The sequence below is a fragment of the Oncorhynchus nerka genome, linkage group LG16, assembly GCF_034236695.1.
Source record: "Oncorhynchus nerka isolate Pitt River linkage group LG16, Oner_Uvic_2.0, whole genome shotgun sequence".
NCBI classification, from domain to species: domain Eukaryota; kingdom Metazoa; phylum Chordata; class Actinopteri; order Salmoniformes; family Salmonidae; genus Oncorhynchus; species Oncorhynchus nerka.
This window is the reverse complement of record NC_088411.1, coordinates 209,834-236,778: the sequence shown is the minus strand read 5'-3', so window position 1 is coordinate 236,778 and position 26,945 is coordinate 209,834. Positions and strand designations below refer to the sequence as shown.

Genomic DNA, 26,945 nt, shown 5'->3' with positions numbered 1-26,945 from the left:
TGTCATACTGACTGGGTGGTTTGGGCTGTTCTGGTGCTCCACATCCAAGTTGTGGTGGAGAATGACAGATATTGTTGGCCTGGTCATAGTCAAAAGTGTTCATAAAATATATTTTGGATCAGTCAATATCACCAAAGCTGGTTAATATTGGGCCAAAATCTCCAGCAGTCATGTCTGTGATCCAGTACTTTGCTGGTCAGTGACATACAGTATTGACATACAGTATGGTCCCAAAGAAAAGTCTCTGCATTCAGTAAACAAATCTCAATATTTGTAAAACAATGCATTCCTGAGATACACCCACATGTATTTTCCATTTGACTTTCAAGTATTTGACTAACCCTCAGCAGGCCTCAAAGGCACCTGTGATCTTTTTGGCCCTCTGATCTGTTCCAGGGCAGGGTCTGGGTCTCTCATCTAGAAGAATTGCAGACCTGACTCAGACAAGTGTCATGTGCAGAGCATATGTATTGTGGAAAAAATGAACCTGAGAGGAAATCCTAACCAGCTGTATGTCTGCATGCCTCTATAGGAATGTTCGAGAGGTGTCCCACAGGCTTAACAGCCGTCCACCTTCCACTGAGCTCAATGGAAAAGCAAAAAACGTCTGTCCTCCAAATAAAAACATACACACCTACGCCTAACATTTAATGGTGCAGTTTGTTTTATTTTAAGAAAGTATACAGATCCCTTCACTTTTTTCACATTTTGTTACAGCCTTATTCTAAAATGGGTTAGTCTACACACAATATCCCATAATGCCAAAGTGAGAACAGGTTTTTAGAAAGCATTCAGACCCTTTGCTATGAGACTCGAAATTGAGCTCAGGTGCATCCTGCTTCCATTGATCCATTGAGATGTTTGCACAATTTGATTGGAGTCCAACTGTGGTAAATTCAATTGATTGGACATGATTTGGAAAGGCACACACCTGTCTATACAAGGTCCCACATTTGTCAGTGCATGTCAGAGAACAAAAACAAGCCTTTGAGGTCTAAGGAATTGTCTGTAGACCTCAGAGACAGGATTGTGTCGAGGCACAGATCTGGGGAAGGGTACCAAACATTTCTGTAGCATTGAAGGTCCCAAGAACACAGTGGCCTCCATCATTCTGAAATGGAAGTGGTTTGGAACCACCAAGATTCTTCCTAGGGCTGGCCACCTGGCCAAACTGAGCAATTGGGGAGTAGGGCCTTGGTCAGGGAGGTGACCAAGGACCCGATGGTCACTCTGACAGAACCAGAGTTCCTCTGTGGAGATGGGAGAACCTTCCAGAAGGACAATCATCTTTGTAGCACTCCACCACCTTAATGGTAGAAGGAAGCCATGGTGAATAGTAGAAGGAAGCCTTAATGGTGGCCAGAAGGAAGCCTCTCCTCAGTAAAAGGCACATGATAGCCCGCTTGGAGTTTGCCAAAAGTTACCTAAATGACTCTCAGACCATGAGTAACAAGATTCTCTGGTCTGACGAAACCAAGATTGAACCCTTTGGCCTGAATGCCAAGCGTCATGTCTGGAGGAAACCAGGCACAGCTCATCACCTGGCCTGGGGAAGAATGGGAGAAACTCCCCAAATACAGGTGTGTCAAGCTTGTAGCGTCATACCCAATAAGACTCGAGGCTGCAATCGCTGCCAAAGGTTCTTCGACAAAGTAGAGTAGAGAGTCTGAATACTTATGTAAATGTAATATTTACGTTTTTTTTAGACATTTGCTAACATTTCTAAAAATCTGTTTTTGCTTTGTCATTATGGGCTTTTGTGTGTAGAAAAAAACTATTTAATACATTTTAGAATAAGATTAGCATTAGGAGAAAGTGAAAGGGTCTGAATACTTTCCGAATGCACTGTAAAAAGGCAGGTAGAGGTCCTTCAACTCTCAACTCTTGGTCCCTAGAGATTTGGTAACATGGGTAAAAAGTGTAAAACCTTTATTTGGTGTAAAAAGCAGCTTGTCACAGATTGTCACAGCTTGTCACAGTCACAGATTGATGAGGTGGTTTTCAAGGCTGTCACAAGATAATCAGGGTTGGTCCTAAAAATAGTGCAAAATCTTTTGGCTGTCGTTGTTTAGCTGACTGTGCTGTGTAAGGCACTTTGCTGTACATGGCCTCCCTTTCCTGTTAACCTGTGCCTGCTAAAACATAACATTGGTCCAACGGGTTCTGCAAAAATGTTGGTACAATTGAGTTCAACACAATGGCTTTGATTCTTTGGTGATGCATTCGTCTGTCTTGGCAACGGCCTTCCCAGTACTCCAGCATCATACAGTAGTCCCTGAAGAGGCTTGAGCTCTCCAGAGCCAGGGTCAACTACCTTAGCCTGAGAAACAGCAGTGGTAAGAACAACAGGGTTAGGGTCTACTCTACTCTACCGCAATCATTTACCACATGGTAATAAAATCATGCTCTCAGCAGTTCTATGTTTGTTGATAAGACATGTACATGTGTAGGCATACTTAATAGACATAGCTTTGAAGAAAGGCATTTCACTGTACTCGTGCACGTGACAATACAACTTTACAATATACAAGAAGTATATTTAAGTTTAAGACATTCAAACATATGCACATAAATTGACTCAGGTAGATGAGACGTACCTCTAAGTTATTGGTAATGCATCCAAGTTTGTGACTTTCTCACCAAGTTGTCTCATGGGAAGCCACAGAATGTCTGTTCTCCATAGTTCCATAGGCAATCTGTCAATCAAAAAATAAACCACACTGTTAGAGTACAATTAAACATACAGTATCACCACACCACTATTCATGACTATCTACAACCCTGTCAAAAGTTATGTTATTTGCAGAGGTAGTCGGATAAGGTGACTGAGGGTGCATGGAAAAGTATGCCTGTATGCCAGTGCCCAGTGTCTGGTGGAGAGTTCCCTGTCAGCGCTGCACTTCACAGTTCACACACCGGGCCCAGCTGAGTCAGCTAAGAGCAGGAGGGGAATCAGCAGGCCAGGGCATGGGAGCTCAGTGAGGTGTCACTGTTTACATCCCTGACTGAGTCTTCCTGATAACCTTTTCTTGATAACTGCTTTTAAATTGACACATTTTAACTAGGTCAACTTGTAAATAGAGGGAAGTGAAGACAAAGACATGGCATCTGGACCAACAGAGTCACCATCGGTAACAGCCTTTGAAGCGCTTGCTAGATGATTGATCTGCTGCCACATGAACCCATCCCTCTGGGGGTGAAATGTTCAACTCACAGGTGTAAGTCCAGTAGTGATAGAGTGGCTGAGTAGGGTCATGACTGGTGAACAAAGAAGCATTGCAGGAGCTGTTTGGGGATGGGGACGGTGAGAAATTCACTTGGACAGCCAGGAGAAAGATGTTCCCGATAAACCGCTAGTTTTGTTGAGTAAACTCAAGATTTCACTTATCATGAGAGTGTCCATCGGATTCATAAACGCACCCATTGTTGTGAATTGAAAAGGAGTCCAGCCTCTTGCCAACCATCTGGGGACGATTACGGGCTCCTTTTCCTCTGACCACAGACTGAAAAACAATAGACATCTGGAACCCTAAACACTGCCACCTTAACCTCTTACCTGCCGTCTGACTGCACACTCACTAACTCACTCAGGCAAATATTTTAGAAATGACTGACAATGACTACGACCAGTGGAGGGCTCCTTATCTACCCAACAAAAACCCTGGTAACCTGTACAGGTATACAGACCATTGCTACTGTATAGTGGCAGTCAAAAGTGCCTGAACCACCAAGACACTGTATTTGATTTCTTCTTGAGAGTGCAATGTTTACACAATTGTTCTGCTTATATTACTAAAATGACCAAGTATTAACTAGAGATCGTTTGCGTGCTTAACATAACAAGCAACAGAAAAGTATGCACGCACACACACTATTTGCTTAAATGTCTCATGCAGAAGATCTGAAAGCTTTTTACAAAGTTTAACCAGAAGTTAGTCAAATTGACTGACTATGGTCAGTGGAAGATCCCCGACCTGTCCTCCGGCATGTGCAGGGTTAAACTGTCAAAGACACTTGATTTCCTCTTGCAGCCCCGCGGTCTCCACGTAACACCCTGGCAAGCCCTTCTCAATTTTTTCCTTAAATAAATGTTATAAATAGTGCTGTGTTCTGTTGACTGCCGTTCCATCCTCCTCTCAAAGCCCGGAGTGAATATTTTTTGCACTGCCCTCCTCTCTCAGTCACGTGCACTCTCACTCTCCCCCTCTTTCACACCATTCACCTCTTGCCTTCCCTCTCTGAATCGTTTTGCTCTCTCTTTCTATCTCCCTGAGGCTTTCTGGAGGAATTTCTAGCTTAGAGTGCCTGTCAAGCAGTAAGAAGAAGCTCTCAAGAAGACAGAAGACAGACCAGGTGGAGAGACTGAGCAGAGTAGTGGCGTCAGTATGCCGTGTGTGAGCTTCCTGTTGGTGGGGACTTGCCTGCTGGTCCTCGGCCCGGCTGTTTGGGGCGCTCCCAGCCAGTGCCCGGCTCAGTGTCACTGCCATGGGGACCTGCAGCATGTCATCTGTGACAACGTGGGGCTGAAGAAGATCCCGCAGGTGTCCGAGGCCACCCGTCTGCTCAACCTGCAAAGGAACAACCTGGGCAGCCTGCCCACTGGCTCCTTCGCCAGCAGCAAGGGTCTCATCTCATTGCACATGCAGCACTGCCAGCTCCATGAGATTGGCGGCCAGGCCTTCAAGGGACTCAAGAAGCTAATCTACCTCTACCTGTCCAACAACGAGATCACCAGCATCAAGCCAGGTGCCTTCGAGGACCTCACCGAGCTCACTTACCTCTACCTGGATGGCAACCACATCAGCGACCTGCCCAAGGGAATCTTCTCACCCATGATAAACCTGTTCATCCTGCAGCTCAACGACAACAAGCTGCGTGACATCAAGCCAGGCACCTTCGCCGGAGCCAAAGACCTGCGCTGGCTGCACATGAGTGGCAATGAGATGAACTCGCTGCAGCCGGGCTCTCTGGACGACGTGGAGAACCTGGCCATCCTGCACCTGGACAGGAACAGGCTGTCCACCTATCCTGGCCTGGCCATGAGCAAGCTGAGAGTGGTGGAGGAACTGAGCCTGGCCAAGAACCCCCTGAGGAGCATCCCCGACAACGCCTTCCAGAGCTTCGGACGCTACATGGAGAAGCTGAACCTGGATGGCATGGGGCTGGAAAAGGTCAGTCTAATATTGTTTAAGGGGAGGGGGGTACTTTTATGGCTGCACAAAGAGCTTATTGAGTTTGGAAGGGTGAGTTTGGCAATTGAGAGTTTAAGACAGGGCTACCCAACCCTCTTCCTGGAGATCTACTGTCCTGTAGGTTTTCAGTCCAACCCTAATTTAGCATATCTGATTCAGATAGTTAAGGTCTTGTTGACAGGCAGCTAATTAGCAGAATCAGTTGTGTTTAAATTAGGGTTGGACTGAAAACCCACTGGACGGTAGATCTCCAGGAAGAGGGTTGGGCAGCCCTGGATTAAGAGTAGGGCAATGCAATAGTAGGATGGCGTAGAAGCAGTATATGATTCTATTACTATGATAGAGCATTGCAAGTTTAATTTCATGCAACACAGGTCTCAACGATTAGAGGCACCATGATATAAAAAGCTATATTCTTGTCCTAAAAATTCTAGCAGCCCTGCAGATTAGGGAGGCTTGTTGTTTGTTTGTTTTGGTTCTGGCTTGCCATATTTCATTTGCTTATGTACATGTACATTCTGGCTTGACACTGGCCAACTCCCCATTTTCCAGTAGTCAAAAGTTGTTTTTCTTCTCCCAGTTCCGTGGTCACATACCGTAGGCCAAGGGCAGGTGGTAATGGGAGGTGGTTAAGCCGATCTCTACCATTCATCATATTTTGACTGACCTTTCAGGTTTACGAGAGTGTGGGATACGAAGACAATATTTATGCTTTGGTTGTTGTGCTTTCTACCCATCTGTCTCATTGTATGGTAATAAAATCCTTATGATGACATCCACCCATATGGGAAGCACCCATATGGGAAGAAAGCAGGCCACACGTGGTCAGGATGAGACCAGCGGGATCTCTGTGTCTGGTTGATGAAAAACGTTCTACTTGTGATGTGCCACTGTACTGTAGATGCCTTGCTTAAAATAGTTTTTTTTTCTGCTTCCCTGATTGCGGAATCATTAACCAGGTGATCATCCAACCATTTGATGCGGATAAATTAGCTAGTGCATGAAAAAGATACGATCGGGCTGATGGAAATATGAAATGCCGGTACAATTCGTTCGATATGGTGGGATCTTTTTGTCTGTAAAATGAATTATGCGATAAATGGTAGTGGAAATATTTTATCGAAGTCGATTTGGAGTCACGCAATGATATATTGTATGGTCTTCCCACTACGAAATCAGGAAAGGGGCTCCCAAGTGGCGTAGCTGTAAGGCACTGCATGTCAGTGCTAGTGTCGTCTCTACCTACACCCTGGTTCAAATCCAGGCTGTATCACAACCGGCCGTGATTGGGAGTCCCATAGGGCGGCGCACAATTGGCCCAGTGTCGTCCAGGTTTGGCCGGTGTAGGCCATCATTGTAAATAAGAATTTGTTCTTAACCGACTTGCCAATTTAAATAAAGGTTAAGTAAAAAAAATTTTTTTAAATGCAGTTTATTAGGCTACAGATGAAATAAGATGTGGTGAAGGTGATAAGCTCCTTTCCAATAAATATCAATAACATCATCAGAAAAAAACACATTGAGTCCTGTCAGTCAGGCTTCCTTGATATTACAAAAGGTATCCCACAGGGATCGATTTTAGGTCCTGTACATTTTACTGTCTATATAAACAATGTTGGTATATCTGCAAAATCAATTAACATAAACCTGTATGCAGATGACACTGTTGTGTGTGCTATTTCATCCATGGTTGACCAGCCTCTTTTTTTGGAGCTTCAATCTGCCTTCATTGCTTTGCCGAAAGCCTTTGTTGAACTGAAATTGGTACTTAATGCAGGTAAAACCAAGTATATATGTTATTCTTCAAACCACTTAAAAATGTATCTGATGATTTACATTGTATGGTGCCCTCATTGATCATGTCCCTGCATCTGGATTGATGAAAAGCTATCTTTCAAAAAGCATGTTGATGAGCTACAGTAGTTAAGAATTAAAATGGGCTTATTTTATATGAATAGGTCATGCCTTTCATTAAATAACACAAAACAAATCATTCAGTCAACATTCATACTGTTCATAAACTATGGGGATATTGTCTATATGAATGTAGCTGCTACTGTATTGAAGCCATTGGGCGCAGTTTATCATAGCGCACTATACTTTATTACAGGCAATAGGTTCTGTACACATCACTATACTCTGTATCAGAAAGTAGGCTGGCCCTCTTTAAAATCTTGTAGATCGATGCATTGCACTCTTTCTTTATAAAGCCTCCTGCATAAACATCCGTCGTACCTTACTTCATTGTTAACTTATAGACGTACGAGATACCAGACCCGGTCTCAGGGATGGCAAACTCTGGAGATCCCTTCCATCTCTATTGAGTTAGGTCATCTTGTAAGGGATTTCTTCCATTGACGGAGAGGCGGGTTATTTTGATTCGTGTTTTAATAAATCACTTCACATGAACAAACTAACAAAAAAAAAAACAAGAAACGTGAAAACCCAAAACAGTCCTATCTTGTGCAAACACAGAGACAGGAACAATCACCCACAAACACACAGTGAAACCCAGGCTACCTAAGTATGATTCTCAATCAGAGACAACTAATGACACCTGCCTCTGATTGAGAACCATACTAGGCCGAAACATAGAAATACCCAAATCATAGAAAAACAAACAGACTGCCCACCCCAACTCACGCCCTGACCATACTAAATACAGACAAAACAAAGGAAATAAAGGTCAGAACGTGACAGATCTGCTTTTAGATTTTGTGCACCTTTCTCTCCAAGGCTCTCTAAAATTGGATGAATTGGTGCCTCTAGGGCAATTCAAAAGGCTGATTGAGGACCTTTTTACTGAACAAATTGTTTATTTTCTAAGGTTGTGTTTTGCTTTTACTGTATTGATGTGTATTATTAATGTGTATAGTGTATATTGATGTTTTTGATGTGTATTGATGTGTATGCAGGGTTCATCTGAGAAAGAGACTTGGTCTCAGCATGACTCCCGGTTGGGAAATAAAAACACACAACTGGTAACATGACCGAATACAAACAGTGCAGCTATTCCCTCCGCAAGGCTATCAAACAAGCTAAGCGTCAGTATAGAGACAAAGTAGAATCTCAATTCAACGGCTCAGACACAAGAGGTATGTGGCAGGGTCTACAGTCAATCAAGGACTACAAGAAGAAAACCAGCCCAGTCACGGACCAGGATGTCTTGCTCCCAGGCAGACTAAATAACTTTTTTGCCTGCTTTGAGGACCATACAGTGCCACTGACACGGCCTGCAACGAAAACATGCGGACTCTCCTTCACTGCAGCTGAGGTGAGTAAAACATTTAACCTTCGCAAGGCTGCAGGCCCAGACGGCATCCCCAGCCGCGCCCTCAGAGCATGCGCAGACCAGCTGGCGGGTGTGTTTACGGACATATTCAATCAATCCCTATACCAGTCTGCTGTTCCCACATGCTTCAAGAGGGCCACCATTGTTCCTGTTCCCAAGAAAGCTAAGGTAACTGAGCTAAACGACTACCGTCATCATGAAGTGCTTTGAGAGACTAGTCAAGGACCATATCTCCACCCAACCTGACACCCTAGACCCACTCCAATGTGCTTACCGCCCAAATAGGTCCACAGACGATGCAATCTCAACCACACTGCACACTGCCCTAACCCATCTGGACAAGAGGAATACCTATGTGAGAATGCTGTTCATCGACTACAGCTCGGCATTTAACACCATAGTGCCCTCCAAGCTCGTCATCAAGCTCGAGACCCTGGGTCTCGACCCCGCCCTGTGCAACTGGGTACTGGACTTCCTGACGGGCCGCCCCCAGGTGGTGAGGGTAGGCAACAACATCTCCACCCCGCTGATCCTCAACACTGGGGCCCCACAAGGGTGCGTTCTGAGCCCTCTCCTGTACTCCCTGTTCACCCACGACTGCGTGGCCACGCACGCCTCCAACTCAATCATCAAGTTTGCGGACGACACAACAGTGGTAGGCTTGATTACCAACAACGACGAGACGGCCTACAGGGAGGAGGTGAGGGCCCTCACACTCAACGTCAACAAAACTAAGGAGATGATTGTGGACTTCAGGAAACAGCAGAGGGAACACCCCCCTATCCACATCGATGGAACAGTAGTAGAGAGGGTAGTAAGTTTTAAGTTCCTCGGCATACACATCACAGACAAACTGAATTGGTCCACTTACACAGACAGCATCGTGAAGAAGGCGCAGCAGCGCCTCTTCAACCTCAGGAGGCTGAAGAAATTCGGCTTGTCACCAAAAGCACTCACAAACTTCTACAGATGCACAATCGAGAGCATCCTGGCTGGCTGTATCACCGCCTGGTACGGCAACTGCTCCACCCACAACCGTAAGGCTCTCCAGAGGGTAGTGAGGTCTGCACAACGCATCACCGGGGCAAACTACCTGCCCTCCAGGACACCTACACCACCCGATGTCAGGAAGGCCATAAAGATCATCAAGGACAACAACCACCCGAGCCACTGCCTGTTCGCCCCGCTATCATCCAGAAGGCGAGGTCAGTACAGGTGCATCAAAGCTGGGACCGAGAGACTGAAAAACAGCTTCTATCTCAAGGCCATCAGACTGTTAAACAGCAACCACTAACATTGAGTGGCTGCTGCCAACACACTGACTCAACTCCAGCCACATTAATAATGGGAATTGATGGGAAATGATGTAAAATATATCACTAGCCACTTTAAACAATGCTACCTAATATATAATGTTTACATACCCTACATTATTCATCTCATATGTATACTTATATACTGTACTCTATATCATCTACTGCATCCTTATGTAATACATGTATCACTAGCCACTTTAACTATGCCACTTTGTTTACATACTCATCTCATATGTATATACTGTACTCGATACCATCTACTGTATCTTGCCTATGCTGCTCTGTACCATCACTCATTCATATATCTTTATGTACATATTCTTTATCCCCTTACACTGTGTATAAGACAGTAGTTTTGGAATTGTTAGTTAGATTACTTGTTGGTTATTACTGCATTGTCGGAACTAGAAGCACAAGCATTTCGCTACACTCGCATTAACATCTGCTAACCATGTGTATGTGACAAATAAAATTTTATTTTATTTGACAAAAAAAACAGTTGATTGTGTTCTTTGATCCTGATTGCTCTGCTTGGGGTATGGTGTGGTGAAAAGAGAGCATCTTTCAAAAGTCAAGGTTATTATAGTTTTGTGTTATTCCTAGTTTTTATTTAGTAAAAATATTTCTATATAGTTTTATATTATTTAGTTGCAGTGTTGGACAGAATGCATTGCCTGGGAGGCTGGGGTTTTCAAGCTACTGAATCTAGCGGGTAAATATGGCTAGGAGATGGTGATGTTACAAATAGGCCTAGCTTGTGCATCACTATCCCTAGCTAACATGGAAACAATCTGCTAGGGAGCTAACTTGATTGTTCTTACATGTACTAAGTGAAAAAGCATTGGATTGGTGTAAACATGGGCGAGAGAGTCCCCTTTCACCATATTTTTTGCACCAGTCTCGGCGCTATTCCTTTTAAATCTAGGGCTCTATTCAACGCTTCAGCATTAGAAATTCTGCGATTGAAATTTTAAGGTAATTTCCGATTGAGCTGACATACAGTATGCAGCGGTTACCGCGAATGGTGTCTCCGCTAAAGTGGAAACATTGCCTTTAAATTTTAATCACGCTGTAAAGCTGATCTTATGTGATGTGGATTTAACAGAACCCCTAATCTATGACCTTACGTATTACTGCCCCTCAGATGCAAGATGTGACCCCCCCATACAAAAATGCAAATATTAACTATACAACATAATTCATAATGGTTTTATTTAACTTTGAACTTTTCTTTGGAGGCAAACATAGTTTCAGTATAGTGTTAGTTTTTCAAATGGGTTAATTATTTTCTATCAGTTTACAACATATTTTTTTCTTGATTAGTTTTCGTTTTAGTTTACTCTGCATCTGAGATTGTGTGGGTCTGGAGTTTTGCACAGTGGTAAAAGAGCATTGGTGTTTTAGTATTGTGTAGCTCCATTCCCATATGTAGTTGGTTGGTGGACAGTTGGTGTTGAAGATTGGGGGTCCAATCTAGCTTTGTGAGGACAAGAAGTGGAGTTGGAGTGCTGAGGTCCCTGCTCTTTACATTAAGGAAATACATGGGAATGTACATCAAACATACAAACAATCAAACAATCACCTAGTAGCATCATAACAAACCGCTGGTATGGACCAAACTCTTCAGCATGTACTGTAAACCCAAACACACCATCACATAGGGGTTCCCCAAGGCACATACGGATAGCCCAAGATATCATTGACCATACAGTGAGGGGGCGGTGTTGACGCAGTGATTGATCATTCCTGAGGTTCACGTTGGTGTTTGAGGTGGGTGATTGCCTCATTACACTTAAGTGCAATCTGAAGAGGCTTTTAAGATCTGGCTAGTTTCCATCCTTTGGGGAGTCACTATTTACAAATAGAGTGATGCATAGATGTCCCCTATAATCGCTCCAGTCTATGGCAGAGAAGTTTGAACTATCATACAGACACCCCAAGGCAAAAGAGTTCATGGAACAACAGCAGGCACAGTCCAGGTATCACTGGAAATTGTTTCCTATCTAGAGATAACACAGCCAACCCTTCATCTAGTAACTCATAGCGTAACAATGTAAAATGTAACGAGGTTGCACGATCGCTATCTCCCTCGACTGACCAACCCCAATCCAGGCCTGAGTGGAGAGATGAGAAGACCTTGAGAGAGACTCCGATGAGAGCTTTTCTGCCTAATTCCCAATGAACACACTGCCCGTTATAACTCCATATACTGATGGAGGGACTACCTTGCTGCATACATTCCAAACTCAAAGTTCATTCAATACTAGAAGTGAATCTAATGTTTGAGTGCACAGTATCCATGCTACAGTATGAAGACATCTCTCTGGCAGACTGTATACCTGTGAGTTAGAGTGAGGGGAAAGCAGCGGGAGATGTTGAGGTTTTTGGGGTGGCGGGGGACATTATTTTTAAGGTGTTTTGTTTTTGCTTGGCCATATCCAAGCATGTCCCAGCCTAATTCTTACACAAGTGTTATTTTCCGCTTTGTGATTTTTTTTTGCCCTCAGCACGAGGATCCTGCAAACAGGTCAGTAAGGTTTAGGAGAGAGGTAAATAGAGGCAGGGTGTTCCGTGGCCCATGAAGGACAGGTATTTTTAGCTTGTACATCGCCCCTGAATTGAATGGACAATTGGGCCCTTTGCAAGCCTTCCTGGCAGAGGAGTGGCTCCGAGAGAGAGAGAAAAGAGAGAGAGAGAGAAAAGAGAGAGAGAGAGAGAGAGAGAGAGAGAGAGAGAGAGAGAGAGAGAGAGAGAGAAACCTGACCATGCTGGAAGTCATCCATCTTCCATTGCCTCAAATTACCAGAAACATCCACCTCGGTGCTCACGACCCTCCGCAGTGGAAATTTCCAAAAGGACGCCTCAATCAATAGCTTCATCTCTTATAGACATACATAACTCATCCCACCCAAAGCAAAGTCCACCCTCCTCTCACAGCTGCCCCCGGACCTCCTTCCCTCTCTCCTCCTGCTAGAAGAGCCAAACTTGACATGGTGAGCATCAGTTCATCTTGCACCTCTGTGAAGTTTTTAGCGGCCTCACAAACACATATGAAGTTTAGGAGAAGAGAGGGGTGAGACAGTCAAGTTTACATAAGCAACGCTGCAGGAACCAGTTATGAGTGGAGGCTTTCATGACAGAGTGACTCTTCTGTAGGAAGAAGAAAAAAAGGATTCCCTCTACCAAACATCTCGGTCTGCCCTCTGACAGATATTAAGGATGAGGTCTAACTGCAAGGGTAGAACAAATTCTACATCCATCTATCAGCAGGCTTGGTGTGATCTCAATGCCCTGTGAGAGTGTCTCAGTTGGTAGAGCATGGTGTTTACAATACAAGGGTTGTGTGTTCGATTCCCATGGGGGACCAGTATGAAAATGTATGCACTCACTACTGTAAGTCGCTTTGGAGAAAAGCTTCTGCTAAATGAAAGGGGAGATTTACCTGACATATTGGTTGATTTTGGGGACTTCAATAGTTGAATTCACGGATGTCAAATGAGCCGTGGGAAGCTATTATACATAAATTACTTTTGGATTTGAAGGACAAGACTGTTCTGGGTTATGTTTTGGAATATCTTGTCAAAGTCTATTTTTTCAAATGAAACTAAAAAGCCTCTTATACTGTGTCTGTATCTCTGCCTCTAGTTCTCTGACGCTGCATTCAATGGAGTGACGGCCATCAAGTCTCTGCACCTGGACAACAACAAGCTCAAGTCCCTCCCCAACAGCCTGGAGTTCACTACTATCACCAACCTCACGCTCTCCAACAACCCCTGGAGCTGCACCTGCATGCTTGCCCCTCTGCGCAAGTAAGGAGCTCATATTTAACCTGGCTAACAAGACAAACGTGGTAGCCATAATGTACCACACTTTTCCTTCAGTAATTGGAAAATGCTCTCTCCTTTTCCGAGACCCTGTGTCAAATTCTCTCTGTTTCCCCCCACTAGGTGGATGGACTCTAGCCGCCAGCGCCCTGATGCGCTCTGTGCATCTCCATCCTCACAGAGAGGAAAGCAGATTAGAGACAGTTCTGCCTTCAGCAGCTGCAAAGTCAAGACAAAGAGAGCCAAGAAGGGCACGCGCCATTAAAAGAGGTAATCTGACTGTCGATGACTCTACAAATTACAAAACTAGTCCGCAAATAGGAAAGTAAACCTCAGTTAAGTGAATTTATGAGCTGAAGCTAGCAAGCTTCCCACTGGACACAAACTGGTTGAATCAACATTGTTTCAATGTAATTTGTCATCGTATTGTGTAGTGGAATTCATGTGGAAAATACATTGGATTTGAAAAAGGTCTTCAACCTAAACTGTTGTTTTGAGGGTGACATTTCAAGCACAGGATTGTCATCATGTTAACCAAATTTCAACATAGAAAACCCTATAAAATATGTTGAATTTGTACCGTTAAAACCATGCCAGATCTTCAACGTTATATCCACTATCAGAAAAATACTATGGGCTGGGCAGCACCTCCTGGATAATTGATTTATCTACAGCTAACCTATGGTCTCCCATCCAGGGTTTTAACCAAGCACAGCCCAGCTATGATATTTTCACTGGCTATTACCAATGTGCTATTGTGAGAATGATAGTTGAGAGATCTCCACTTAAAAATAAAATACATTTGACCAGCCCCGAGTGAAGCAGCAGTCTAAGGCACTGCATCGCAGTGCTGATGTGCCACAACAGCCTCGGGTTTGATCCCAGGCTGTGTCACAGACGGCCATGACCGGAAGCCCCATGGGGTGGTGCACAATTGGCAAGGTGTCGTTAGCGGAGGGTTTGGCCGGGGGGGATTTTCTTGGTTCATCGTGCTCTGGTGACTGCTTGTGGCGGCCGGGTGCCTGCAAGCTGAACTTGGTTGTCAGTTGGATGGTGTTTTCGCCGACACATTGGTGCAGCAGGCTTCCGGGTTAAAGCAAGCAGTGTGTTAAGAAGCAGCGCGGCTTGGCAGGTCATGTGTCATAGGACGTATGAGTCTCGACCTTCACCTCTCTCTAGTCCTTGCAGTGATGAGACAAGATCGTATCACGAAATTGGTGAGAAAAAATCATTCCAAAGGGTGGTTTAACAGAGGAAATGAAATGTGACCATACTTTAACACTCAGTGCCTTGAGAAAATATTCATACCCCTTCACTCATTCCACATTTTGTTGTGTTACAGCCGGAATTCAAAATGGATTAAATCAACAACAACAAAAATTCAGCCATCTATACTTAATACCCCATAATGACAAAGTGAAAACATGTCTGTAGAAAATGTTTGCCTATTTATTGAATATGAAACGCAGAAATATCTTATTTATACAAGTATTCATACCCCCGAGTCAATACTTTGTAGAAGCATCTTTGGCAGCAATTGCAGCTGTGAGTCTTTCTGGGTAAGTCTCTAAAGAGCCTTCCACACTTGGATTGTGCAACATTTGCCCATTATGTTTAAGAAAATCAAATAAATCAAGCTCTGTCAAATTGGTTGTTGATCATTGCTAGACAACCATTTTCAGGTCTTGCCATAGATTATTCAAGTAGATTTAAGTCAAAATTGTATCTCGGCCACTCAGGGACATTCACTGTCTTCTTGGTAAGCAACTCCAGAGAGGGCCTTAGGCTTTAGGTTATTGCCCTGCTAAAAGGTGAATTAATCTCCCAGTGCCTGGTGGAAGGCAGACTGAGTCAGGTTTTCCTTTAGGATTATGCATGTGCTTAGCTCCATTCTGTTTATTTTTGATCCTGTAAAACTCCCCAGTCCTTAACAATTATAAGCATTACCCATAACATGATGCAGCCACCACTATTCTTGAAAATATGGAGAGTGGTACTCAGTAATGTGTTGTGTTGGGTTTGCCCCAAACATAACACTTTGTATTCAGGACAGAAATATATTGTTTTGCCACATTTTTTGCAATATTACTGTACTTTACTTATTGCAAACCAGATTTATGTTTTGGAATGTTTTTATTCTGTACAAGCTTCCTCATTTTCAATCCGTCAATTAGGTTAGTATTGTAAAGTAACTACAATGTTGTTGAGCCATCCTCAGTTTTAAAGTCACCATTGTTGAAATCCCTGAGCGGTTTCCTTCCTCTCCGGCAACAGAGTTAGGAGGCACACCTGTGTCTTTGTAGTGACTGTGTGTATTGATACACCATCCAAAGTGTCATTAATCACTATGCTCAATATATATCCAACAACAACAATATCTGCTTTTTTTTCATTTTTATCCATCTACCAATAGGTGCCATTGGCAAACCTCCCTATTCTTGGTGGTTGAATCTGTGCACTGCTTGACTGAGGGACTTCACAGATAATTGTATATGTGGGGTACAGAGATGAGGTAGTCATCCACAAATCATGTTAAACATGTTAAACACTATTATTGCACACAGAGTCCATGCAACTTATCAGCAAATGTTCACTCCTGAACTTATTTAGGCTTGCCATAACAAACGGGTTGAATACTTTGAAAAACATTGACATTATGGGGGTGTTGTGTTTAGGCCAGTGACAAAAAAAATCTACATTTAATACATTTTAAATTCAGGCACTAAGACAAGACAATGTGGAAAGGTCAAGAGCTGTGAATACTTCCTGAAGGCACTGTATATCATCAATCATGCTATTTAGGCATATATATCATTTGCAACCCTAACAGCTATTGTTTAAATTCAACCCCGAATTCAACAAAAAAAGACAACACAATAGACTTACGATTTCAGGCCCTTGCTGATTTAAAATGGTATGATATTATATTTAGTGACGCTGAATTTTATTTGGTTGTCAATGCAACCAAATATCAACATTTGCAGGAGATGCATCTTCTGCTTGGAAAGTTTAATCTGTGCCACTGGACTTAGTCTGGCTTTAATTCCAGTTGGCCTACAAATGAATAATTCATATGTTGGATTCACTCCTCCATCCAACCAAAAAAATCGAAGTTAAAGAATAGGACTAAATCAAATCAAACTTTATTTAATGTTGCACTGAGCAGAAATCACTGCCCCATTCCCTGGTTGCTAAGTCTCTAATAATTTGCCTAATTTCAGTTTGTGTGACAAAATAAGCTAGTATAGTGTAGAGAACTATTGTACCATCTAAACCGCTGTGAAATATATTTTCCATAATCAAAAAATATTGTTGTTTCAGGTGTTTGAAGCTGGTGTACAAACAAAAATTAAGAATGGGAAGCATAGAAATGGCTTATATAGAACTGATCTACCGCTTTAGATTTGCTTTCAAGTTGAATGATAGATTTATAACTCATATTTCTATGTGATTTTGGCCACGTTGCCTAAAAATGTACATATTGCCACTTTAAAGTGCTTTAAAGTTTGATTTAGTCCTATTCTTCAATTTTATTTTGAGATGGAGACTTGAATCCAACATATCAATTATTAACTTGTCAACAAACTGAAATTAAAGCCATACTAAATCAGTGGCACAGATGGAACTATCCAAGCAGGAGATAAATCTCCTTCAAATGTTGTTTGGTTGCGTTGACAACCAATAGAATTCAATATCACTTTTGAAATACAATAAATAACCTATTAACTTTTCAACAAGGTAACAAATGATATGTTGGATTCACGTCTCCAACGCAACCAAAAATGAAGGTTAAAGAATAGGATTAAGCCAGTGGCTTAGATGGAACTTTCCAAGCAGTAGATACATCACCTTTAAATGTTGATATTTGGTTGTGTTGTCAACCAAACAATTCAATATTACTTTTGTAATACAGTAAATAGTATCTTACAAACTAATGTAAAATTGAACCTTAAAATGAGTCACACAACCATGGCCACATTTGAGGTTACTGTAACTATACATTTCTTCTATTGTAATCATATAAAGCATGTATGTTCAAGGTCTGCGGAGATCTGCTCAGAATCTTGACTGCCATTGATCACTTGCAATATGCACTTTTAATGTAATCTCAACTGCAATCCAGGTCATTTGGTTCTGCTATAAAACTAAGCACAATGATAACAAATGAATCTGTTGTATAAATAAACCTAACATCTGACATTGTATTACCATTTGAACTTTGCTGTGCTTTTAATGGGTTGAAAGCGCAGTGATAGACATTTGAATTGACAACTAAACCAAAAATCAGACATTGTTTTTCCTTTGTAATTTGGTTGTGCTTTTAGAAATTCAATTTACGTTTCACATGTAAATGTAAAGACATTTGAGAGTAAAGACATTTGAGTGAGTGAATGTACAGGGCATAAGGAAAGTATTCAGCCCCTTTGTTCTAAAATGGATTAAATCGTTTTCCCCCCTCATCAACCTACACACAATACCCCATAATGACAAAGTAAAAACAGTGTTTAGAAATTTTTGCAAATGTATATGTAACTGAAATATTACATTATATATAAGTATTCAGACCCTTTACTCACTACTTTGTTGAAGCACCTTTGGCAGCGATTACAGCCTCGAGTCTTCTTGGGTATGACGCTACAAGCTTGGCACACCTGTATTTGGGGAGTTTCTCCCATTCTTCTCTGCAGATCCTCTCAAGCTCTGTCAGGTTGGATGGGGAGCGTCGCTGCACAGCTATTTTCAGGTCTCTCCAGAGATGTTAGATCGGGTTCATTCAAGGACATTTAGAGACTCGTCCCGAATCCACTCCTGCGTTGTCTTGGCTGTGTGCTTAGGGTCATTTTCCTGTTGGAAGGTAATCATTTGCCCCAGTCTGAGCGCTCTGGAGGAGGTTTTCCTCAAGGATCTGTCCGTACTTTGCACCGTTCATCTTTCCCTTGATCCTGAAAAGTCTCCCATTCCCTGCCGTTGAAAAACATCCCCACAGCAGGATGCTGCCACCACCATGCTTCACCATAGGGATGGTGCCATGTTTCCTCCAGACATGACCCTTGGCACTTAGGCCAAAGAGTTCAATATTAGTTTCATCAGACCAGAGAATCTTGTTTCTTCTGGCAAACTCCAAGCGGGCTGCCATGTGCCTTTTACTGAGGAGTGGCTTCCACCTGGACACTCTACCATAAAGGCCTGATTGGTTTAGTGCTGCAGAGATGGTTGTCTTTTTGGAAGGTTCTCCCATCTCCAAAGAGGAACTCTGGAGCTCTGTCAGAGTGACCTTCTGGTTCTTGGTCGCCTCCCTGACCAAGGCCCTTCTCCCCAATTGATCTGTTTCGCCAGGCGAGCAGCACTAGGAAGACTCTTGGCGGTTCCAAACTTCTTCCACTTAAGAATGATGGAGACCATTGTGTTCTAGGGGACCGTCAATGCTGCGGAAATGTTTTGGTACCCTTCACTAGATCTGTGCCTCTACACAATCCTGTCTCGGAGCTCTACGGACAATTCCTTCGACTTCATGGCTTGGTTTTTGCTCTCATAGACAGGTGTGTGCCTTTCCAAATCATTGTCCAATCAATTGAATTTACCGCAAGTGGACTGTTTTTGCTTTGCCATTATGGGGTAATGTGTGTAGATTGATGAGGATTTTTTTATTTAATACATTTTAAAATAAGGCAGTAACGTCACACAATGTGGAAAAAGGGAAGGGGTCTGAATACTTTCCGAATGCACTGTAGGTTGAAATCTTATTGATCAATGTTTCAACCAAAATTACCCAATTATCCATACTGCAATGACGTGGTGTGCCCACCGGGTTATGAGTTTCTCAGTATCAGACCTACGAGAGTTTAAAGTCATGAATTTACCGAAGTACATCTTGACAAAGGGTTTTGATTGTGCTACACATTTCATATTTTTGCTGGTCCCTTTCAGGCTTCAATGCTTTCCTCACAGCTTGTATTCATATGAAGGAAGGAATTTGTGTGTGTAGGACACAAAATGACTTTGGCTTGAGACAGTAGCACTTAATGTCAGGGGATGGTTTGGGACCTGCCTAGCTTGACGTTCATCTTTCCCTTTCCCTCTTCCTTCCCTCAGAACTCTCTGTCTGCTCGTCAGAGTCTGTCCCCTGGCTGTTCTTTTTCCATCTTGGCCTTGGTGTCCTGTCCAGAACAGAACAAAGTGTCCCGGTCATGGCGTTGACTAGTAGGAGGGCAGACTGTTTGATTTGGCTGCTGATGTTTGTCTTTCTACAGGAGACGCTGCCTGAGGGGAAAGGCCTGTCCAGGTGACGGGCTCTGTACGTGTGCAGAGAAAGAAAGAAATAAAGCAACTCTAACTGCTACTTCAAGACTGTCCAACTCACTATCTGACAAATCTCAATTTCACATGTACACACAGGAAGTGATACATGACACAAACACATGCACACAAAACACACAAACAGAAAACCAAAAGGCTTACACGAAGCAGAGACTCAAGAAAACACTTGTACACAAGTGGAAGAATTGTGTGGTTCAGTTAAAAGACAACATTCACACAACCCACACACACACACAACATACACACAACCTTTATCAATACAAACACACACCTTTGTTTCATCCCACTCTCTTTTCAACGGCTGAGGAATTTGTCAAGCGTCCTACAACCAACACATAGACAAACAGCCATGTTGACTCTCCTCGAAGCCAGCTTTACACCTTCACACCTTCAGCTTTACACCTTCACCTTTCAGGACCCTGCCGCCTACTGCCACAGCAATGGCCTACATAATTCCCCAACTATGGGTCACTCCGTTGGTCATGTCTCGCTGTCTCGCTTCTCCTGTGAGAAATTCTCTGTCAGACTGAGAAAACATCCTAAAAGGACTGTGACCATAAAACGGACGTCGACGTAGCGTGACCCCTCTCAAACTCTGACCAAAGGTAAACGATACATCACAGCGCAGGCGGCTGAGGACTTTTTCTGAAAGGGTTTATGAGACAACGGAGCGATGGCAGGTCAAAGTTGAGAAGGAACAGTCAGAGACGACATGAACAAAGAGAGGACTCCAGTTCTCCAGCAGTATCTTTCGTTTAACGAATGAATACATACAAAGGACAATCTCCCTAGAGATACAAAGATACTTTATTCTTACATTAATTAAGTTTAAAAGGGTTTGCAATGCATTTAAATCTGTTATCACAGGGGGAAATGGTGTACAGTTCAAAATGGATATGAGAAAAGGTGGCAGGGGTGTCATGTCTTTGACTAAATAAGTAATATACTAAATATTTTGCCTTTTCCATCCACCCTGCTGTGGCAATGCTTCATTTGTTAGCGGACACACCCAGACACTCTGTGTTACATTTCATTTCAAGTAATTGATTGACATTGAAAAAATATATTTTTTACTGCTAAGTCAATGGATTGTCTATAAGCATCATATAAGCATAAGCATACTCTGCGAGTATCATAACTCTTAAGATTTGGCTCTTCTTTTTTATGTATATTGAACATCATAAATGTATTTTTTTGACTTTTGGAAGTGAACAACTCACATCCAATAAACATCTAAGAAATAAAGATGTAACCTTGTCTGTCTTGATTCCATTTTCAACTACTGTGCGTTAACAGATTAAGACATTAACAGAGAGACAATATCATAGGGATAGCCAACCTTGCTCCTGGGGAGCTACAGGGTTTGCAAGCTTTTGTCCCAGCGTAACACTAATACACCCGATTCAGCTAATCAAAATCGTAATCTGTAGCTTATTAGTAGAAGCATGTGTGTTAGTGCTGGGCTAAAACAAACACATGCAGTACAGTCGGCCAACAACCCTGCAATGATGAATCTGGAGGGACGTTTGCGCATTAAAATGTCTCCCTCTAACGAAAAAATATATTAACTGCAGTGACGGTCCTGAAGGGCCAGTTCACTGTTCGTTTTGATCCTTCCCTGCTAACCAGGGACTGACTCAGGACAGGGAAACCATGTGAGTGAATGCTCTGGACAATCACTTATATCCAAATAATCAATTAACTTAAGAAAAACATTACTCACTAAGAGTTCTTTAACGCCCATTGTAGAAATTACTTTCACTATTTCAGGTGGACACAGGGAACCAGCCATGATGCCTAAAATGCAGAAACAAACTAACTAACATTGAAGACTAATTATCAATTACCAAATCATCTAATTACCAAATCATCTACCAATCATCTAATTGCTATCATCAATTCCAAGATTCCAATATTGGTCCTCTAGGACCCCCGAGTATGCAGAATTTCATCCCAATCAATCACCATCCTAACTAATGTTCAATACATTTGATTTCAAGAATATGATTAGAACAGAAACCAGTTAAACAGGATCTCTTACCTCCCTCCACTGATGACAAGTCGAACTTGGCCAAGTCAGGCTGGCCCAGCATGTCGATGTACATAGTAGGATTGCCGTAGACAAAGGTACACCTGGGGGGGTGGAAGAGTGGAAAAACTTGATTGAGGCACAAAACACAACGTGTCCCAGACACGCCTCAACCGTGTAGCATAGGGAATCATGCCAGCTCTATTGTAGATATTTCTTTCTGCAATGTTCAAAGTGTTGTACCCTCCAGAACCTGATGCAGTTTTTTTGTGGGGATTGTGCTTTGACCATCACTCAATGTAACTGATAGTTGAGAATTCATCAAAAGAAGAAATCAGTGTGGTCATACCACTCTTGACAGATCCAGGGATAGATCCAGGGATTCTCTATCTGAGAATGCCACAGTACTTCTGGGTCTTAAACTGGGTCGGGCACATAATGGCATTGCATCCCACCTGGGTCAAAACCAGCAAAGAAGAGAATATTACATTCACCTGCTTGCATTACAACTGCATAACACTTATTACCACCAATGAACATCAACATCATTATCATGAAAAGTAATGTAAGTAAATGTAAATGTAAAGTAATGTCATACTTTCCAGGTCCATACTGTGCGTTAACAGATTAAGACATTAACAGAGGTCCATACCCAAACAGTTCGAACTACTAATTAAAAAAATTACTCTCTCCAGAAATAAGTCTCTCACTGTTGCCGCCTGCTACCGACCCCCCTCAGCTCCCAGCTGTGCCCTGGACACCATTTGTGAATTGATTGCCCCCCAACTAGCTTCAGAGTTTGTTCTGTTAGGTGACCTAAACTGGGATATGCTTAACACCCCGGCAGTCCTACAATCGAAGCTAAATGCCCTCAATCTCACACAAATCATCAAGGAACCCACCAGGTACAACCCTGTAAATAAGGGCACCCTCATAGACGTCATCCTGACCAACTGGCCCTCCAAATACACCTCCGCTGTCTTCAACCAGGATCTCAGCGATCACTGCCTCATTGCCTGTATCCGCTACGGACCCGCAGTCAAACGACCACCCCTCATCACTGTTAAACGCTCCCTAAAACACTTCTGTGAGCAGGCCTTTCTAATCGACCTGGCCCGGGTATCCTGGAAGGACATTGACATCATCCCGTCAGTTGAGAATGCCTGGTCATTCTTTAAAAGTAACTTCCTCACCATTTTAGATAAGCATGCTCTGTTCAAAAAATGCAGAACTAAGAACAGATATAGCCCTTGGTTCACTCCAGACCTGACTGCCCTCGACCAGCACAAAAACATCCTGTGGCGGACTGCAATAGCATCGAATAGTCCCCGCGATATGCAACTGTTCAGGGAAGTCAGGAACCAATACATGCAGTCAGTCAGGAAAGCAAAGGCCAGCTTCTTCAGGCAGAAATTTGCATCCTGTAGCTCTAACTCCAAAAAGTTCTGGGACACTGTGAAGTCCATGGAGAACAAGAGCACCTCCTCCCAGCTGCCCACTGCACTGAGGCTAGGTAACACGGTCACCACCGATAAATCCATGATTATCGAAAACTTCAACAAGCATTTCTCAACGGCTGGCCATGTCTTCCTCCTGGCTACTCCAACCTCGGCCCGCAGCTACTCGCCCAAGCCTCTCCAGGTTCTCCTTTACCCAAATCCAGATAGCAAATGTTCTGAAAGAGCTGCAAAACCTGGACCCGTACAAATCAGCCGGGCTTGACAATCTGGACCCTCTATTTCTGAAACTATCCGCCGCCATTGTCGCAACCCCTATTACCAGCCTGTTCAACCTCTCTTTCATATCGTCTGAGATCCCCAAGGATTGGAAAGCTGCCGCAGTCATCCCCCTCTTCAAAGGGGGAGACACCCTGGACCCAAACTATTACAGACCTATATCCATCCTGCCCTGCCTATCTAAGGTCTTTGAAAGCAAAGTCAACAAACAGGTCACTGACCATCCCGAATCCCACCGTACCTTCTCCGCTGTGCAACCTGGTTTCCGAGCCGGTCACGGGTGCACCTCAGCCACGCTCAAGGTACTAAACGATATCATAACCGCCATCGATAAAAGACAGTACTGTGCAGCCGTCTTCATCGACCTTGCCAAGGCTTTCGACTCTGTCAATCACCATATTCTTATCGGCAGACTCAGTAGCCTCGGTTTTTCTGATGACTGCCTTGCCTGGTTCACCAATTACTATGCAGACAGAGTTCAGTGTGTCAAATCGGAGGGCATGCTGTCCGGTCCTCTGGCAGTCTCTATGGGGGTGCCACAGGGTTCAATTCTCGGACCGACTCTTTTCTCTGTATATATCAATGATGTTGCTCTTGCTGCGGGCGATTCCCTGATCCACCTCTACGCAGACGACACCATTCTGTATACTTCCGGCCCGTCCTTGGACACTGCTATCTAACCTCCAAACGAGCTTCAATGCCATACAGCACTCCTTCCGTGGCCTCCAACTGCTCTTAAACGCTAGTAAAACCAAATGCATGCTTTTCAACCGTTCGCTGCCTGCACCCGCACGCCCGACTAGCATCACCACCCTGGATGGTTCCGACCTAGAATATGTGGACATCTATAAGTACCTAGGTGTCTGGCTAGACTGTAAACTCTCCTTCCAGACTCATATCAAACATCTCCAATCTAAAATCAAATCTAGAGTCGGCTTTCTATTCCGCAACAAAGCCTCCTTCACTCACGTCGCCAAACTTACCCTCGTAAAACTGACTATCCTACCGATCCTCGACTTCGGCGATGTCATCTACAAAATAGCTTCCAACACTCTACTCAGCAAACTGGATGCAGTTTATCACAGTGCCATCCGTTTTGTTACTAAAGCACCTTATACCACTGCAACCTGTATGCTCTAGTCGGCTGGCCCTCGCTACATATTCGTCGCCAGACCCACTGGCTCCAGGTCATCTACAAGTCCATGCTAGGTAAAGCTCCGCCTTATCTCAGTTCACTGGTCACGATGGCAACACCCACCCGTAGCACGCGCTCCAGCAGGTGTATCTCACTGATCATCCCTAAAGCCAACACCTCATTTGGCCGCCTTTCGTTCCAGTTCTCTGCTGCCTGTGACTGGAACGAATTGCAAAAATCACTGAAGTTGGAGACTTTTATCTCCCTCACCAACTTCAAACATCTGCTATCTGAGCAGCTAACAGATTGCTGCAGCTGTACATAGTCTATCGGTAAATAGCCCACGCAATTTTACCTACCTCATCCCCATACTGTTTTTATTTATTTACTTTTCTGCTTTTTTGCACACCAATATCTCTACCTGTACATGACCATCTGATCATTTATCACTCCAGTGTTAATCTGCAAAATTGTAATTATTCGCCTAACTCCTCATGCCTTTTGCACACAATGTATATAGACTCTTTTTTTCTACTGTGTTATTGACTTGTTAATTGTTTACTCCATGTGTAACTCTGTGTTGTCTGTTCACACTGCTATGCTTTATCTTGGCCAGGTCGCAGTTGCAAATGACAACTTGTTCTCAACTAGCCTACCTGGTTAAATAAAGGTGAAAAAAATAAAAAATAATCATCATCATAAAATGTTTCAAAAGCAATCAGCGGCCCATCCTACTTAAGCGTACCACACCCAGTACTGTTCTCATTGAACAAAATATATGACATGAAATGACTGCCAACTCAAATGACCCACCTTTCTTCGAAGCAAACTGAAACTGCTGCACCTGATAGGTTGGGTTAACAGACGTCTGTCAGAGAGAACAAAACATAACCACTGAAAACATCTTCTTTAATGTACACATGTAGAGGGTGCAAAAACTAACACTTTTCCCACATTAAGATTCCTCCTTCTACGTGCCATCAGTGTCAGTGTATACCAGTATGATGCCAGCCTTGGCTGTGGCAAACTAGAACAGGACCCACTCATGTGTTGGGTCCCCACATGCCCAGTCTGTCCCCCCTCTTCAAACCCAGGGCCAGGATGCCTGCAGCAGCCTGGTCCACCTGAGCCATAAGGGAACACAGTCAATGCATAACTGGACACTAGAAAGTGATTCATAGATTCACAACAGCATTGATGAAAGAGACAGAGGAATGGAAAGAGACATTTGAGTGAAATAGTACTTATAAAGCAGGGATGGGCCACAGGCCAGCCCCCCTTTTGTAGGCTCGCAGACCAATAAAAACTAGATATACAGTACCAGTCAAACGCTTGGACACCTACTCATTCAAGGGTTTTAATTGAACTATCTTCTACATTGTAGAATAATAGTGAAGACAACAAAACTATAAAATAACACATATGAAATCATGTAGTAACCATAAAAAGTAGCCACCCTTTGCCTTAATGACATCTTTGCACACTCTTGGCATTCTCTCAACCAGCTTCATGAGGTAGTCACCTGGAATGCATTTCAATCAAAAGGAGTGCCTGTTTCTTTCCTTTTTATGTGTTTGAGCCAATCAGTTGTGTTGTGAAAAGGCAGGGGTGGTATACAGAAGATTGCCCTATTTGGTAAAATACCAAGTCCATATTATGGCAAGAACAGGTCAAATAAGCAAAGAGAAATGACAGTCCATCGTTAATTTAAGACATGAAGGTCAGTAAATTTGGAAAATTTCAAGAACTTTTAAAGTTTCTTCAAGTGCAGTTGCAAAAAACATCAAGTGCTATGATGAAGCTGGCTCTCATGAGGACTGCCACAGGAAAGGAAAATCCAGATTTACTGTAGAGGATAAGTTCATTAGAGTCACCAGCCTCAGAAATTGCAGCCCAAATAAATTCTTCACAGAGTTCAAGTACAATGAACACATCTCAACATCAACTGTTCAGAGGAGACTACGGGAATCAGGCCTTCATGGTGGAATTGCTGCAATGAAACCACTACTAAAGGTAGTGTTTTCTTTTTCTTATTTCTTACATTGTTAGCCCAGAAAATCTTAAGTGTTATTATATACAGCCGGGAAGAACTATTGGATATCA

At 43.2% G+C, this 26,945-nt stretch overlaps 1 protein-coding gene and 1 long non-coding RNA gene across 4 annotated transcripts; one reads left to right on the top strand and one right to left on the bottom strand.

Moving 5' to 3' along the window:
- Positions 1–641: 641 nt before the first annotated feature.
- Positions 642–26,876, bottom strand: LOC115143914 (uncharacterized). Of its 3 annotated transcripts, XR_003865736.2 has the most exons (5): positions 25,656–26,876; positions 22,321–22,426; positions 21,984–22,075; positions 2,598–2,696; positions 642–2,320 (listed from the first exon to the last, which is right to left on the bottom strand). It is a non-coding gene; the product is annotated as an uncharacterized LOC115143914 (long non-coding RNA). The 3 variants fall into 3 exon arrangements; XR_003865735.2 differs by lacking the exon at positions 25,656–26,876 and having other exon boundaries at positions 1,913–2,320; positions 22,321–23,329; XR_010459274.1 differs by lacking the exons at positions 21,984–22,075; positions 22,321–22,426; positions 25,656–26,876 and adding an exon at positions 4,422–4,511 and having other exon boundaries at positions 1,913–2,320.
- On the top strand, positions 4,014–21,199 carry LOC115143912 (chondroadherin-like). Its single transcript, XM_029684376.2, has 4 exons — positions 4,014–5,171; positions 13,446–13,609; positions 13,748–13,894; positions 19,876–21,199. Exons 1-3 carry the CDS (start codon positions 4,386–4,388, stop codon positions 13,887–13,889), a joined length of 1,092 nt encoding a protein of 363 aa, XP_029540236.1. The 5' UTR covers positions 4,014–4,385; the 3' UTR covers positions 13,890–13,894; positions 19,876–21,199.
- Positions 26,877–26,945: the final 69 nt, after the last annotated feature.

Excerpts from the sequence above, each read along its gene's own strand:
- LOC115143912 (XM_029684376.2), top strand. The coding sequence starts at position 4,386 with ATGCCGTGTGTGAGCTTCCTGTTGGTGGGGACTTGCCTGCTGGTCCTC. Across the intron at positions 5,172-13,445 it reads ATGGCATGGGGCTGGAAAAG|TTCTCTGACGCTGCATTCAA; the intron begins GTCAGTCTAATA and ends CTCTGCCTCTAG. Across the intron at positions 13,610-13,747 it reads ATGCTTGCCCCTCTGCGCAA|GTGGATGGACTCTAGCCGCC; the intron begins GTAAGGAGCTCA and ends TCCCCCCACTAG.